This window comes from Myotis lucifugus, unplaced genomic scaffold, assembly GCF_000147115.1.
Source record: "Myotis lucifugus unplaced genomic scaffold, Myoluc2.0 scaffold_10, whole genome shotgun sequence".
Taxonomy (NCBI): Eukaryota; Metazoa; Chordata; class Mammalia; order Chiroptera; family Vespertilionidae; genus Myotis; species Myotis lucifugus.
In genome coordinates, this window is record NW_005871058.1 from 5,597,270 (window position 1) to 5,614,427 (window position 17,158).

General features: G+C 36.1%; 1 protein-coding gene across 1 annotated transcript in view; it reads right to left on the reverse strand.

Moving 5' to 3' along the window:
- The window catches only part of CFAP54 (cilia and flagella associated protein 54), a 241,930-nt gene that overhangs the window by 134,157 nt on the left and 90,615 nt on the right, over positions 1-17,158 (reverse strand). Inside the window, exons 26-30 of the mRNA XM_023749820.1 lie at positions 16,853-16,975; positions 9,206-9,337; positions 8,039-8,153; positions 5,438-5,527; positions 4,564-4,690 (exon numbers count right to left, since the gene is read on the reverse strand). Of these exons, the coding sequence (XP_023605588.1) occupies positions 4,564-4,690; positions 5,438-5,527; positions 8,039-8,153; positions 9,206-9,337; positions 16,853-16,975 (587 nt within the window). The remainder of the gene's footprint in view (positions 1-4,563; positions 4,691-5,437; positions 5,528-8,038; positions 8,154-9,205; positions 9,338-16,852; positions 16,976-17,158) is intronic.

The window sequence follows — 17,158 nt, forward strand, 5'->3', positions numbered from 1 at the left end:
CCGCCACTCATGCCCTCACCCCCCTGGTGTCTGTATCCATTGGTTAGGCTTATATGCATGCATATAAGTCCTTTGGTACTATATTTACAGATTTATTACTCCTATATTTGTATTGAGAATAAAATTTATATTTCATTGATGAATTAATAAGCTAGTATATTACTTTGGATTTTTGCTCCTATTTACTGCTAAGTAAAAACAACCCATAATTTTCTATTTGTATTGTCTTTTCATAAACTGTATCAGAGTCTGTTGTGATAAATTTAGCAGGAGACTTTCTACCCATATTCTGAAGTAGCTTTATGTAAAATAAAAATTATTTGTTTCTTTAAAAACTGAAAGAATGCCCAGCCATGGTGGCTCAGTGGTTGAGCATCGACCTGTGAACCAGGAGGTCATGATTCAATTCCCAGTCAGGGCATACGCCCGAGTTGCAGGCTCAATCCCCGATTGTGGGAGAGGCAGCCGATCAAGGATTCTCTCTCATCATTAATGTTTCTATCACCCTCTCCCTCGCCCTTCCTCTCTGAAATCAATAAAAATATATTTTAAAAAATAAAGAAATGAAATCTGAAAGAACTAGCCTAAAAATTTTTGAGCTATCCAATTTTTTTACAGCTTCAATAAATTCTAAATTAATTTTTTCTAGATAATTACCACTATCAGTTAGGTTTTCAAATTTATTCGTATGAAATTGTAATTCGTTAGTTAGCTGATGTTTCTTTAACCACTTCAAATTTATTATTATTTTCTCTTGGATTACTTGTATTTTGCTTTTTCTTATTATGCCAGCCAAAAATTTACATAATTTAGTTATAACTTCAGAGAACCAGCGCTAACAGTTCTCAATTGAACTAGTTTAAAACCAACTTATAATTGATTAATTTCAACTCCCATTTTCTCCTTTCTTAGATCTATTTTATTTTTCTAATTTTGTGAGTTCAATAAAAGTTCATTTAATTTTATTTTTCCTGTTTAGTAATAAAAGCGTCGAAAGCTAGAAATGTGTCTTTAACTGCTGCTTTGAGTACAACTGATAGGGTTTCTTATTATCATTGTTTTTAAAAGGCTCTATACCTTTAGGTAGATTTCTTTTTTTATACAATAATTTTATATGCCAGTAATTTATTTTGTTATGACATTTCAGTTTTATTGTACTATAAGAGAATGTGGTCTTTACAAATTTTAGTCTGAGTGATCTGAGTTTTGTTTTTTAGCATATTACTTTTTAAAAATTTAGTGAGTGCTTTAAATTAACTATATATATTAAATTATATAATTATATTCTTAATTAGGTATATTTTCTATATCCTTTTTATTCCTGTTTTAAAGTAGCATGTTATATTCTATGTTATTATGTTTCTGTCAAATAAGCCTGTCTTTTCAGCAGTTATTTCCATATACTTTGACTTTTTGTTATATAGAACTTAAAAGTTTATGAAATAGCTTCATTGTGATTTATAAGCATTATTAGTAAAATCATCCACTTTGAATGTGAAAAGATGGCATTAAAACTAATTAACAAAAAGCCACCCGAAGTGGAAAGGAGGAGGTAAAACTGTCATTCGCAGATGGCATGATATTATACATAGAAAACCCTAGGTATAAAACCCTATGTAAGTTCTTCCACATTGAACTTACAAAAAGACTCCATTAAAAACCTACTAGATTTAATAAATAAATTTGGCAATGCAGCAGGATATAATATTAACACCCAGAAATTGATGGTATTTTTATATATCAATAATGAACTCTCAGAAAGAGAAACTAAAAATACAATCCCGTTGCAACAACAACAAAAAATAAGATACTTAGGAATAAACTTAACTAAGGAATTAAAATACCTGTACTCAGAAAACTACAGGATATTGAAGAAAGAGACAGAGGAAGATATAAACAAGTAGAAGAATATACTGTGTTAATGGATTGGTAGAATCAACATAATTAAAATGTCCATACTACCCAAAACAATCTATAGATTCAATGCAATTTTTATTAAAATACCAATGCATATTTCACATATCTAGAATAAACACTCCAAAAATCTATATGGAACCAAAAAAGACCTCAAATAGCCAGAGCAAACTTGAGAAAGAACAAAGTTGGAGGACTCACAATATCAGATATCAAGCTATATTACCAAGGCACTATACTCAAACAGCCTGTTACTGGCACAAGAACAGGCATATAGACCAAGGGAACAGAACAGAGAACCCAGAAATCGAACCAAGCCATTACGCTTAATTAATATATGACAAAGGAGGCAAGAGCATACAATGGAGTCAAGACAGTCTCTTCAATAAATGGTGTTGGGAAAATTGGACAGGTACATGAAAAAAATGAAACTAGACCACCAACTTACACAAGAATAAACTCAAAATTGATAAAAACTTAATGTAAGTCGTGAAACCATAAAAATCTTGGAAGAAACCATAGGTAGCTGACGAATTTCAGAGGGAAAGCAGAGGGTGGAGAGGGTGGGAGGGAGCAATGAACCTGGGAACTCATATGCATATATGCATAGCCCATGGACACAGACAATAGTGTGGTGAAGGCCTAGGAGGGGGCCGGTGCAGGGTGGAGGGCGTCAATGGGGAAAAAAAAGGGGGACATCTGTAATACTTTCAACAATAAAGATAAATTACAAATTTTTTTAAAAAACTAACAAAAAGTATCATTCTTTAAATATTGCCAGGGACAATTGATAGAACTTTTAAGGGGTAAAAAACTAAAGTTTAATCTAAATTCCCATACCCAAAAAAAAAAATCCATATGGATTAACACATTAAATAGAAATCATAATATCATAAAGTTGGAAGTAAATACAGCTGCATATGTGTCTGTTGCAGTATGAGAAAATTTCTTTGTTAAAACTGTTAAGCATGTGAACACAAAAGAAGACAGATATTACTATCAAAGCAGAAATGGAGGTGTTGCATCTGCCCCTCCTCTACACTCCCTGACTTGACGAAGAGTGTCCTGAATCATCTGCTCAGCCTTAGAATGGAAATCTTTTTTTAAAAAAAATATATACTTTGTTGATTTTTTACAGAGAGGAAGGGAGAGGGATAGAGAGTTAGAAACATCCATGAGAGAGAAACATCAATGAGCTGCCTCCTGCACACCCTCTACTGGGGATGTGCCCGCAACCAAGGTGCATGCCCTTGACTAGAATCGAACCTGGGACCCTTCAGTCTGCAGGCTGACGCTCTATCCCCTGAGCCATACCGGTTAGGGCAGAACTGAAAGCTTTACCTTCAGTTGGAACATGCTTACACCTCTCAATTTTCAACCTCAGGTCTTTTATTATACCACTGGCCAATGCTTCTAAGCCACTTACTCTGTTTTCCTCTTTCAGAATATCTGCAGTATTTTGCTTAGATTGGACCTCCCTGGTCAGTCCTCCAAATTTCACTGCACACTGATAGTGTCTTCTAATTTTCTTTGGTATCAAGAATATTACTTACAGCTTCTAAACATCTAATTTGGGCTATGTTTTTCTTAATGTAATGGAACTTTCTAATTCTGACCAATGTTCTTATTACCAGAGCCTGCTTCATTTAATACAAGCAATTTCCTCTTTTGTGTCTTGAAAATATGAAGCACATATATTCCAAGCATTTGTTCCAAAAATAGAAGTGCCTATTTTAGGAAGACTATTTTCCTGTGTATTTTTATGATAATGTTTCTCTTCTGCTGCCATTTTTTAAATGGACTCCATGTTACTGATGCTTCCCATTACTAAAATGAGATAGATCTGGGCACAGCGGTGAAAGTAAAACCCAGCTGTTGGAACAAAAGTTGGGTTCATTTAGCATCTCTCATAACTGCATGAAACACTGTAATTTTATTTGTAGGCAAAGAGAATCATTCAGGCTCAGAGAACAAGGGGAAGAGCTTTAAGTTTAACTACTTCTATTTGAGGAACTCCTCATTCACATCTGTGAATGAAAACCCAAGGAATGGCTCTGCTTGCTAATGTAAAGGAATTAGAAGAGCATGTAAATGACCAGCACTGGACCTAGAAGCCTACATGACAGTGGTTCTCTACCTTCCTAATGCCAGGACCCTTTAATACGGGTACTCCTATGTGGGCGTATCTGCATGTGGGTGGACCCGCCTGGAGACAGACAGAGGAGCGGTGTCTCCGCTCCTAAGACCATCAAAAATATGTGTTTTCCGAAGGTCTTAGGCGACCCCCTGTGAAAGGGTCGTTCGACCCCCAAAGGGGTCGCGACCCACAGGCTGAGAACCGCTGCTATATGAGGAGCTGATGGCCCAGAGATGTTATTATCCATTTTGAATCAATAGCAAAAAGGCCTAATTTACTTCCTGCTGCAAACATAAACATACTCTAATCTTATTCCTTAGTTGGGTTGTATAAATAATTTTATGTTCACTTATTTGTTTTTTTACACACAGAGACATAAATCCTACCTCCCAGGTGGCTGTTTTAATTGTCTATAGCCTATACTCATTTTCATCTACCTTACATATCTTTATGTGACAATGTTACTCGTTTTTTTAAGTTGTTAGTAGCAATAAAACAGATATTACAAGTACCTTTTCAAGAAGTCAGTGATAGGATTTGTGATCTCCACCATAAGGGAAAATTTTTCATCATTTATACATTTTAGCATAATCTGGGTAAAAAATTCCAGGAATCTAGGTCTCTGTTTAAATTTCATAACTGTGAAAATAAGGAAGTTCATACATATATAGTTACCAATACACTCAGTTATTAGTGCTGAATGGTTATTATTACTAATACTCATTTCATTCTAACAGAAACATTTATTAACCTGTTTTTTTAGATTTCTCACTTTTAAAAAATATGTAGAATAAATGTGGTGAGAACTACTGTTTTCTAAAATCAAATAATCCTTTACAATCTATATTTCATTTATTTTCCAAATAACTCAATGTTAAGATTTCTTAAAAGTTGCCTCTCCTGTATGTCTAGTTGGAAAAAAATTGCAGAATAACTAGTTATCCTACTTTTTATTATATTGCCCTCTGAGTTAAGCAATAATGTTGCTGTTTCTTCACAACTGAACTTAAGGATCACTAACACATTTTTCAATTCCCTAGTTTTTGTAAGTTTCATAATAACCCCATCTACTACCCAAGTAAGCCACCATCAAGGTTCTGTCTTCCCAAACTTTAAATCAGGCTCCTATTTAGGTCTCTTTCATTACTTGACAATCAAAAGTCTGGATTATTCTGAATGAGTAAAGAACCCAAAATCTTCTGCCTGGAACAGGTTAGACCAAGCATGTCAAACTCACGGCCAGTGGGCCACATGCCTAACTGAGGCATGAGGCCCGCCGGCCACAAGTTTGACATGCTTGGGTTAGGCCTTTAAGTAATAAACAACAACAAAACCCATAGAATGAATGATCTTCAATAGTAAGTTGCACACATTTAGGTCACCTACCTTCTTTCACAGCACCTTTGACAGACCAATTTAAAACTATAGGGTAAAGAAAGATAGGGTCCTCTGATCCTGAGAGTTCAGTTGAAGTAACTAAGATTAAAAATATTAATAATAAGTAATACATTCTGTTTAACATCAATAACCAAACAGGAAAATTCTTTGGAGGAGACGAAAAATAGGAAAAAAACTCAAGTATTCTTTCTAAATTATGTGCCTTAAAAGTATCAACTATATCCTATCTTAGAGATTAAAAATTTCAATAATCTCAATTATTTTCTTTTCATTTCCCCCACCCAAGAGCCAATGAGTCTGCTACCAAATAGCTAAAAATTTTCCAAGGCACAGGTTTCTGTTATCCAACAGCTGTCGTATATCAGCAAAGCCCAGACTCAGAAACATACCAATTATATTAACTCCATTTTTATAAAATTATCATTTAAAGACAGTAAAGCATAGAATAATGAACAGCACAGCCATTGGAGCCATATTGCCTGGGCTCAGCATATAACCATCTCTAAATTATGAGATTTTGGGAAGGTACTCAGCCTCTGTGTGCCTCAGTTTTCTTATCTTTAAAATGGGAATAACAGCAATGCCTTCTTTGTATAATGGTTATATAGGAATTATGTGAATTTTTAAAAATATATTTTATTGATTTTTTACAGAGAGGAAAGGAAAGGGATAGAGAGTTAGAAACATCGATGAGAGAGAAACATCGATCAGCTGCCTCCTGCATGTCCCCTACTGGGGATGTGCCTGCAACCAAGGTACATGCCCTTGACTGGAATCAAACCTGGGACCTTTCAGTCTGCAGGCAGACGCTCTATCCACTGAGCCAAACCAGTTGGGGCATTTTGTGAATTTTGATATATATAAAACAATAGTAGTTTCTGGCATACAGGAAGCAGTAAAATTAGTAACATTACACTGTGCTTCCTGGTAAAATGCTAGAGTTTTTGTGTTTGTTTGTTTTGATAATATGAAAAGAAATAATTCACATTTCTAGAACACTTTACATTTTAAGGAATTACATTTTTTATAGGTAACCAGACAATTACAGCTTTCAATAAACTATGTTTACTGGTTATGTGAATAATAGAGTATTGGGTTCAATTCATAAATTCATAAATTCTATAAATATAACAGACATGGAGATTGATGAAATAGAGAAATCCACGTCAGGGAATTCTGAAGCACCACAACCACCCAGATATAACTGAGACACACAGTAAGAGAGTTAAGTTAGGGACACAGAAGTCTACAGGTATGCTCAGTTCCCAAAAGATTATGGGGCCAAAAGTGGAGCCTCCCACTTAAAAGAAACATAGGTACGCTCCTGTCCTTCTGGAAGATCTGAAGTACCTGCTTTTTAAGAATGTGATAATATTTATCACCAGAAACTAAATCAATTGCTTATACAGATTTCCAAATTGCTAAATCCCAAAATTCCAATCATTGTGTTAACATCCTATCTAATAAAGAGGAGATATGCTAATTGACCCTCACACTGTCACAAAGATGGCGGCACCCACAACCAATAAGTAGAGAATATGCTAATTGACTGTCATGCCCTCAAAGATGGCAGCGCCCACAGCCATAAGATGGCAGCACCCAGTTCCCTCAGCCTTGCCTGGGTGGCAGTTGCACGGCAAAGCCGGGCCAGTCTGGGGGCAGGCCCAGCCTTGCCACACACCTGCCTTCAGAGTGCCCCAGTCCCCTCAGCCCCCCAGCCGCTCAGGGCCAGCTTGAGGCACAGGTAACCAGGGCCGGCCAAGGCTTGCACTGCTGGCAGTGGCAGCAGCAGAGGTATGATGGGGGTGTTGCCTTCCCCTGATCAGCAGGTCACCTCCCACCCCTGAGGGCTCCCAGACTGTGAGAGGGGGCTGGCCGAGCTGAGGGACCCCCCGCCTCCAGTGCATGAATATTCATGCACCGGGCCTCTAGTATAACTATAGAGCACAATGACTTGAAATTAAACTAATCTTTCACTTGAGTAGACAGTGTTTCAAAGCACTCACACATTAACACCTCTCATACTATCCCTTTTTATTTCTCAGTTACCCTTTGCTGTTAGAGCAGTGCTTCTCAATTTTGCACTCTCCCTCCCCAAAATATTTGGCAACATTTTTCTCCCAGTTGGTTGTCACAGCTGGGGGCAGCGGGAGGGGAGTCTTGTATGCTATGTATCTATGGATAGAGGCCAAAGTGCTGCTCAACATCCATAATGCCTCCGACAGTCCCCCACAACAATTATCTGGCCGAAATTGGCAATAGTGTCAAGGTTTAGATACCTTGCTTTAGAACTAGAAGAGATAGGCTCAAATCCAAACTAGCTATGCAATCCTAAATAAATAAATAAATAAATCACTTAATCTTTACGAGTCACATCTGTAAAAAAGTAGTTAGCAATCCCTTATTAACAGAATATTATTAGGATTATAAATTTAAAGTTAAATTTATTACATAAAAGCACTATGTAAACCTTAAAGGGTTTACCCAAATGCTAATCTCTTCTTAATCCTTTTAACAAAATATATTCTTATTTAAAAATATATATATAATGCTCAACACAAGTATAAAGAAAGAAAACAAAATGACTACATTGCTTTGTCAGTTTGAGAAGGTGTGTCTCCAACAAGAGCAGCTGTTCATTTATTTTTTCAGGTGATATTGTCTGCTGTAGCCTCTTGGTCCTGGAACACTTCATGGAACAACCCTAGAAACATTGGTTACATTTCAGAATGTACTTCAACATGTTTCGGCAATTATCATTTTCAAATAGCATTCTTGAAATTCTGTTTTCATACTTGTAAATAAAACTATGATCTACATGGCTAAACAACGTGAATTAATAAATGCCAGAGGCAAGGGGGGCTTCATGGGGACATGTGCGGGGACAGTGTCCTGAGGCAAAGCCTGGGTGACATGCAGGGGCTGGCTGACAGCCTCTGAGAGTGAACACTTGGTGGGAAAAAACCTTCAAATCGCCTCCAAGTTAAACTCTCTCTAGGTAAAGCAACCCCCTTGAAAAAAAGGATTATGGCTAAAAAGTTTATCCAGTTAAACTGTGCTGATAGTTGACGATTTTTGTGGCAAACAAATGCTTCCGTGGAAACTCAACACATAATAGAGATAAAAATGGAACTACTCTGATACAGCCACCCCAGTCCCTGAAGGGGCTTCAAGTAATTCCTAGTGCACCTCAGAAACCTGATCAACTAAGGGACAGTTCAAATTTGATTAACCAAAACATTTAACCATATAGTTTCTAGGAAAGAGAACCAAGCAGGCTCTTGTAAGCACCAAGCTTGGGAGACAGATACTAAAAAGTTGTCTCCAACATTAGCAGTCTTCTAAAGAAGACAATTTAAGTGTGACAATGAGTTTGGGAAATCTACTTTGAAGACTGTAAAAAGCTCTGACATGTTCTTACTACATTCAGTGAGGCACCCAGGATAATAAAATCTTCAATTTGGGAGACTTTACAGGGTTTTTAGTCCAATATCCAACTGGGTGCAGGAAGCTCACTATCAGCCCGAACTGATGATCAGTACAGGTGATAGGGAGCTTTCCAGTATTCTAGCATGAATTCATTTTTTAATCACAAAAGAAAAGGAGGGAAAATCAGCTCTTCACGATATGTAACTTTTCTTTTATGTAAATATAACAAATTAAAAACTGTTTTTAACATGTTTACTAATAACACACAATCTCTTAAAAGACTCAACTAAATATAAGCTTAGAGATGAGGAACAAAAAAACAGTTACCTCCTCTTGTGTTTCTTCTGGCTCATTAATAATACCAAATAGAGATTTGCACTCTGATGTGATGTCCAACATCTTTTTCCCATAATTTATAATAATTACTGCCAGGTCATATTCCTTCCATGAACGCAGAATCTAAGTTAAAATATTTACTAATCATCACTGTTGGAAACTCTTAACGATTCTCAAGTGTTTTGCATCATTTTTCATAAATTCAAAAGTCCCATTAATGTTTTGGGTCTAAGAATTACCATTTCTGTTAAGGAAACTGAAAGCTAACCCCCATATCATATTCTCTAGAATTAAAACTGCTTGATTCCACTATTTTGAATAAGGGACAAATAACAGGAATCTCATCAACAATGAATACCCCGTACCTCTGGGACATATAGCCATATGCGTTTAGTAAGTTAGCTATTCAGAAAATGTTTACACTTAAGAGATCCATGTTAAAACAAAATCATTCTTAGAGGCCACATAACCATCACCTCTTGTCTTGAGTTGCTTGCTTTCCATGTGAAATGGCAAAATTGCTGATAATGGTGTTGTGGGGGAGGGGCATTTACAACCATAAATGCATTACAAGGCACTCTGGTAGTGGGCTGATCTAGAATTAAGCTGTTTGGGGCAGATTCTCTATGAACCCCAGGAGAAGCAGACACTAATCATAAGAAGGGGAGTGGCCCACTCTCCCACTCCCATCCATATTTCCTGTTATTGCTATTCTTTGCCTTCTCTACCTGGTCCTTACCTATCTCCCTAGTGTAATCTTTGACCACTCATCTTCTTGCACTTTAAGTTTACAAAATATTGACCCAAGTATAAATTCTGACCATGGTTTCAGGACTGCATGCTTTTTTACAGCTGAGCCACTTCCCAGAACAGCTTCCCCGCTTTATTAGAGTAATGTAAGGCTATTAACGTAACCTGGTCATTAAAACCTGGACTCTAGCATCAACTCCAAGAAAGCTTCCCTGGCCAGCAATCTAATTTGTATGGAGCCTGCTGCAGTGAAGGGTCACATGACGGGAATACACTCACTGTGAACCCCATAAGGCAATTCTCTATGGGTAGAAATAAATTTATATGAATTTATTATATGTAGATGCATTCGGTCAAGTTGAATAAGTTAGTATTTACAATGAGTAACAAGTGTTATTTCCCATGCAGGGAAAGGATATCAGTAATAAGTGGACCCCCCCCCCCCCCCCCCGCACAGATTTCGTGCACCGGGCCTCTAGTATAGTAATTAATAAGTGGCTGAACAAGAAAGTGAATAGCTGCTTAAACCTGATAAGACTGACTTAATGCAAGGTGTAAAAACTGGAAATACTTCTGTGGGACTAGTGCAATAGTGAGTGATAAAGTAATGCTGACTGTGGAACCAAGGATGGGAAGGAAAATGGTGAAATAGCATTTGAAGAGGTAGATGGGGTTAATCATGCAAGGCCTTGAATGCCAGGCAAGGTGGTCCAACCTCATTATAAAATTGATACAAGAGGAAGATATTTTTGTTAATAGAAAACACAAATAGAGTGATGTTTGCTCTCTCCTCAACTTTGCTTTCCGACATATTTAGGTCCTCCACTGATAGAGTAGTAGGTAATCTTTTCTCCAGTTATAATATGCCAGTAGAAAACACTAAGTGAAAAAGAATATTTCAAATCAAAAGAAAAAAAGAACTAATTCTACTTAACACATCAAATGAGAAGAAATAAAAAGACTGGGCCAGATGTTTAGCATAATAATTTTTTAACAATGGCAAAATAATGAAACATTGAAGACTATGTGTCTCAGAAGTGGCACTTCATTTGGAATTCTGGCATCTTTTGGAAAAACTACTGGCGCTTGTAGAAGAAAGACTAAGCCATCTGAAAAGAGTAGCAATTTTTTAAAAGTAGCAGAGAAAAGAAACTGTCATTTGACTAATTGGGCTTTGTAATAGAAAAGCCATATAAAAATGTGTTTATATGCAATGAACACCTGAGATCTGGGACTGCTGGTCATGCTAGAGCAGTGATGGTGAACCTTTTGAGCTCGGCGTGTCAGTATTTTGAAAAACCCTAACTTAACTCTAGTGCCGTGTCACATACAGAAATTTTTTGATATTTGCAACCATAGTAAAACAAAGACTTATATTTTTGATATTTATTTTATATATTTATATGCCATTTAACAAAGAAAAATCAACCAAAAAAATGAGTTCGCGTGTCACCTCTGACACGTGTGTCATAGGTTCGCCATCACTGTGCTAGAGGAAGCTTCAGGAATGACAATTCTCAGCATATCAATTTGGGAAGACTAGCTCTAAGAGCAAAATTCTATTAACATACAGAAAAATCCTAAATTAATATATACTTTACTTAAAAAAAATAATCGAGCCCTGCCTGGCCAGGTAGCTCAGTTGTTAGAGCATCGTCCGATAGGCCAAGGTTGTAGGTTCCATCTCTGGTCAGGGCACATACCAGAAGCAACCAAGCAACCAAAGAATGTATAAATAAGTGGAACAACAAATCAATCTCTCTCTCTCTCTCTCTCTCTCTCTCTCTCTCTCCCTCCCTCCCTCCCTCCTTCTCTAAACATATCCTCAGATACGGATTAAAAAAGATAGATTTGGACTATTTGGCTCTCCGATTCTTTCTCTTGCCTAGTAGAAGCAGGACTGGCTCCTTTGACTAAGTGCCCCTTTGATTCTTAGGTAATCCTATTCCCTTCTCACTCTACACAGTGTCCCATTTCATCTGTTTCTATCGCTCCAATGGAGCCCACATATTAATGACTCCTTTATACGTATTTGGCCTCTTCTGAACTCCAAGCCTACAGATACAATGATGTGATCATATAATAGCCACCTCTTTGAATATCCTATAGGCCCCCAAATTCAATATATTCAAAACTCATGATCTTTTCTCCCTTTTCCACACAAAATTGCTCCCCATCAACACATAGCATTGTATTCACCCGACTGCCCAGGGCAGATAGCTGGATTGTTGTTGACTCTTCCCTCTCCCTGTTTTATCCCCCTACACTCAATAGGTTTCCAGGTTCTCAATGCTCTCATTAATAACTCTTGAATCTTTTCCATTCTCTCTCCCCTTTCCCACACTAGCTTAATTTATCATCTCTCACCTTCGAACTCATTCCCTGCCTCAGGTCTTACCTCCCCCCACACCCCCCCCATCCCTCTAATGATGAGCTGTTACACAACCAGAATAATTTCTTTTTTCTAAAATGCAAATCTCATTATATCATTTTGAGGGTTGAAAAACCTTTAACGGTTCCTCTTATTTAATCTATTTATCTACTTTTTATTTCTATGTGTTTTTTCAATTCTGTGTCCTGTTGAGAGAGATTTCCCCTGACTTCAAGGCCATACATCCTTGAATCCATTGGGATTTCATTTTTTGTATGGTATCAGGTAGGACGCTTTGTTTATTTCCAGACAAATTGTCAGTTATACTAGCACCTTTTAATAAATAAACTATTATAATAAATTAATATTTTCTTAATGAATCAAAATACCATTTTTGTCGTATGTTAAGTTCTTCTGTAGACCTGGGTCTGGCTCTTGCTGGATTCTCTATTCTCTTCTACTGACCTTTGCCCATTTTTCTACTAACATTACTTTTTACTGAAGTAGATTTATGGTAAATTTTAATATCTATTGAGGACTTTTAAATTATTCTAATCAGTTTCAGAAACACCCCATTGGGATTCTTATTTGGACTATATTACATTTAAATATTATTTTAGGAAAGATTTATATTTCTATGAGAGGAAGTCTTCCTGTTCAGAAACTTGATGTGACCTACCATATGTTCAGATCTTTTTTGTGTCCTTTGGTAAGATTTCACAGTTCTTTTATTTATGTTCTTTAACATTTGTTAAATTTAAAATATTGTTCATTATAAGTGCTATATTTTCTCCTCTCCATTTCTAACTGGCTACTGCTAGTTTTGAAAAACTTAACATTCTATAAGTGTTTTATATATGATCACTTTATAAATTCTTTTTCTTTTAATAACTTTTGACTAGATTCTCATGAAATTCTCTTTTTACTTCTAGTAACTTTTTACTAGATTCTCATGGGTTTTTGAGACCTCTCCAACTACAAATAAATTGTACTCTTCTATTATAAAATTAATTTCATATTCTTATCTATTGCATGAGACAGAATCTCTACAAATAATTAATCACACTATTATGAGTCAGTATTTCTTGTGTCTAAGTTTTTAAAAAATGGCTTCAGAAATTTGCCATTATCCCACCATAACCGGATAAGGACACATATGTAATACCTTAATCAATAAAGAAATTGAAAAAAAAAGAAATTTGCCGTTTAGTAATATAATTGTTGTAAAACTTTGGTAAATGTCTTTATCATTACATTAGTTCCCCCTTACCTGTGGTTTTGCTTTCTGTGGTTTTAGTTATTGTAGTCCAAAAATATTAAATTTCCCCAACCATAGACATCATGTACTTCGGGCGTCCAACCATTGACATTGTCTTGGCTCAATGCTCCAGGATCACCCCAAGCAGATGATCCTATTCTTATTTATCATCAGAAGGTCAATAGTAACCTCATGCTACATCTCAGTGCCAATGTCATTCACCTCACTTCATCTCATCATGTAGGCATTGTATCAACTCACATTATCAGAAGAAGGGTGAGTACAGTACAATTAGATATTTTGAGAAAGAGAGAGACCACATTTTCATAACTTTCATTATAGTATATTGTTATAATTTTTCCATTTTATAATTAGATATTGTTGTTAATCTCTTACTATGCCTAACCTTATTATACGTATGTATAGGAAAAAACATAGCATATATAGGGTTCAGTAGTTTCAGGCATCCACTAGGGATCTTGAAATACTTTCCCCACAAATAAGGAGTGACTACTGTATTCAATAGCTTCCTTTCATTCCTAAGTTATTTTGAAATTTTATTAGGAAGAGTTGTTAAGTATTATCAAATGGCTTTGTAGCATTTTTATATAACCTTATTTTTTTATCCTTTAATTTGCTGTTATAAAACATTCAAATTTTGTTTAATTCAGAGTTGATCTTTAGTATTTGACAATAAGACTGTCCTAAGGCCAGAAAATCCCCAGATGCCATCAAGAATAAAAGAAGGGTGGTCAGACAGAGCAGAATTGAAGAACACTATAGAATGTCTCTCTTTGTTCTGATTCATGTTGTGGGCCCTGAATTCTTCTTTTTTTTAAAAAAATGTTTTTATTCATTTTTTAGAGAGAAAGGAAGAGAGAAGGATAGAGAGACAGAAACACCTATGAGAAGAAAATATCATCGATCAGCTGCACCCTGCACGCCCCCACAGGGGATCAGCCCGCAACCTAGGCATGCGCCCATGGCCCCCACCCCAATTCCAGGTGGACGCTCAATCAACCACCGAGCCACACTGGCGAGGCTGAATTCTTCTTTTTCAGATATGAAAATTGCTACTCCTCCTTTATTTTTGTTTGCATCTTCCCAGTACTTTTGTCTAACCATTTATTTTTCAACCAGTGTTTGCCACACTGTTTTATGAGTGTTTCTTGACATGAAATACATTTAAATCTGACTTTTTAACCCATCTGCCAAACTGTCTTCTAAGTCCATTCACACTTAGTGAAGTAATTAATATACTGTATTTTATTCCTTCCATCTTATATACTCTTTTTCCTTCTTCTAACTTTTGCTGAATTAAGCATTCTTCTTCCCTGTCATTCCTCTGTTCATTTTTCCTTCCTATAAATTTACAAGTCCTACTGTGCTGTAAAGTTCTGTTCATGGCTACATATTCCTCTGGGCCATCTTTGAATATATTTATTCTATCAAAAGAAAATAATTTTATACCATATGTATTTTATACTAGATATAGATATAGATATAAATATAGATATAGATATAGATATAGATATATAGATATATAGATATATAGATGTATATTTTAAAAAACTCACACACACAACATTCATGCATCAAGATTCTCTAACTGCTCACCCCTCCCTCAGCCCCAAAGAGGATTTAAGTTTTAATTCTAGGTTACTAATAAGTTTTCCTTTCAAGGATGATTCTTCTATTTCAAGAATCCCTACTTAGCATTTATATTAGAAAGTCCTAGTCACATCATTATTATCTATTTAATTTTAATAATATGTATATTGTCAGATTCATTGCTCCCATTATTCCTCTCCTTTTTGTATTTCCCTACCTTGGGATTTCTGTTCTGAGCCAACTGTCATTTGATAGAGTAGTTCCTTAAGTGTTTTCCTCAGATAAGTACACAGGCAGAATACTTTTTAAATGCCTGCACTTCTGAAAATATTTATTTTGCCCTGAGAAATGAATGATATCTTTCCTGGTTATTAATTTTTAGACCCTCAGGATTCTACAAATGTTGCTCCATCTTAACTTCTAATGTTGCTGATAAAAAAAAAGTTGTAAGCTAATTAATTATCTTCCATTGCAAATAACCTATTGTTCGAGTCTCAAAACTTCAAGATTTGTCCTTATCCTTGGACTTCTGGCATTTCACCAGCATATGACTACACATATGTTCTTACATTCATCCTGCCTCGGACTCAGGGGCCTATTACTTCTCCATTTGTTCCTTTTTTACCACCAAAACTCCTTTCATTTCACATTACGACTTTGGAATTTATCTCTCAACAATTCAATACTACATCTTCAGGTATTTGGTGAGCTTGCAGATTTGACTCAAGAAATACCATAACCATAATCTGTTTAATTTTTATTAAAAACTCAAATTTGTTCATTGCGAGAGATTCTTGTTTTGTGTTTTGATTATCTAATGGCACCACCTTGAAAGTTTTCTTTCTTTCTTTGTTTTGTTGTTGTTTTTAAATCATCTCTGGTCTTTTCCAACACGGTGTGAGTAGATAACACAATTATTTTAGTACCTGGTCTGCTCTTTCCCCTTGGGGTTCTAAGTTTCCTTTAGTGAGTTATTACTTTTCTCATCCTGCTTATGGCTTATGTTCCCTCAGCATCTACCCAACCAGGTCATAGAGGCCTCTCCAACAGTGTAAATCAGTGAGTGATGGAAAGAATATGATTTTCTGCTCCTGAGGTCAGGCCATGAACAGCTGCAAATCATGACTTCTTTGCTAAGGTAGAGGTTAGAGGTGTCTCTGTTTCTTCAGTTCTACAGAAGCAAACTTTAGTCCCAACCAAAGTGATGGGCCAAATCACTATGCAGTATTCTTCCAGATCCCTGACCAAATCAGAAAGGCCCTGTGAGGACCACATAAAACAGGCAGGTAGAAACAGCCCTTCTTTGAGGAGATTCACTAAATTCAGTCAACCAAACCTTTGAAGAAGCACCCAATGCTTGTTTTTGAGCCAAGCAATGACTATAAGGAAGCCTACCTCTCTGCCTCTTGTCTCTTGGTTCTTTCTGGTTTCCAAAATGCCTGAGGTCCCATATAATGCCTTCTTTTCATCCCCCTCCTCCCCAAGATACACCCTCCATGCTTTACCAACTGGCATGCCTAGGCTACCTTAGATCTAAAATGCTTTCTGGGTATTATTTTTTAAAGTAATTCCTATAAAAGTAGCTTCACTTTCTAAATCATTACTGCTCCTAAATTTTATGACACAAGACAAAGAATAAGATGAATACCTTTGTTGTGTAGTAGAGACAACAAGCTATCATGTGCTGTATGCTTTCATAACTTGCCATATGTTTCTTTGAGTGGATGACATTTGGTAGTCCTTGCAAAACCACCAAACACTTTATCAAGATCTAAAAAATAGAAATGCAATGGTTTGTTGAAAAATATTATCCTTACACATTATAAAATGTTCTATTCAAATCATGCAAGTTTTAAGGCATTAAATTTTATTGTTATCAATAATGATTGATAAATTGTTTATCATGTATAGAGGAATGTACTTCGAAAGAAAATTGGTATGTTCAATTTTCAGA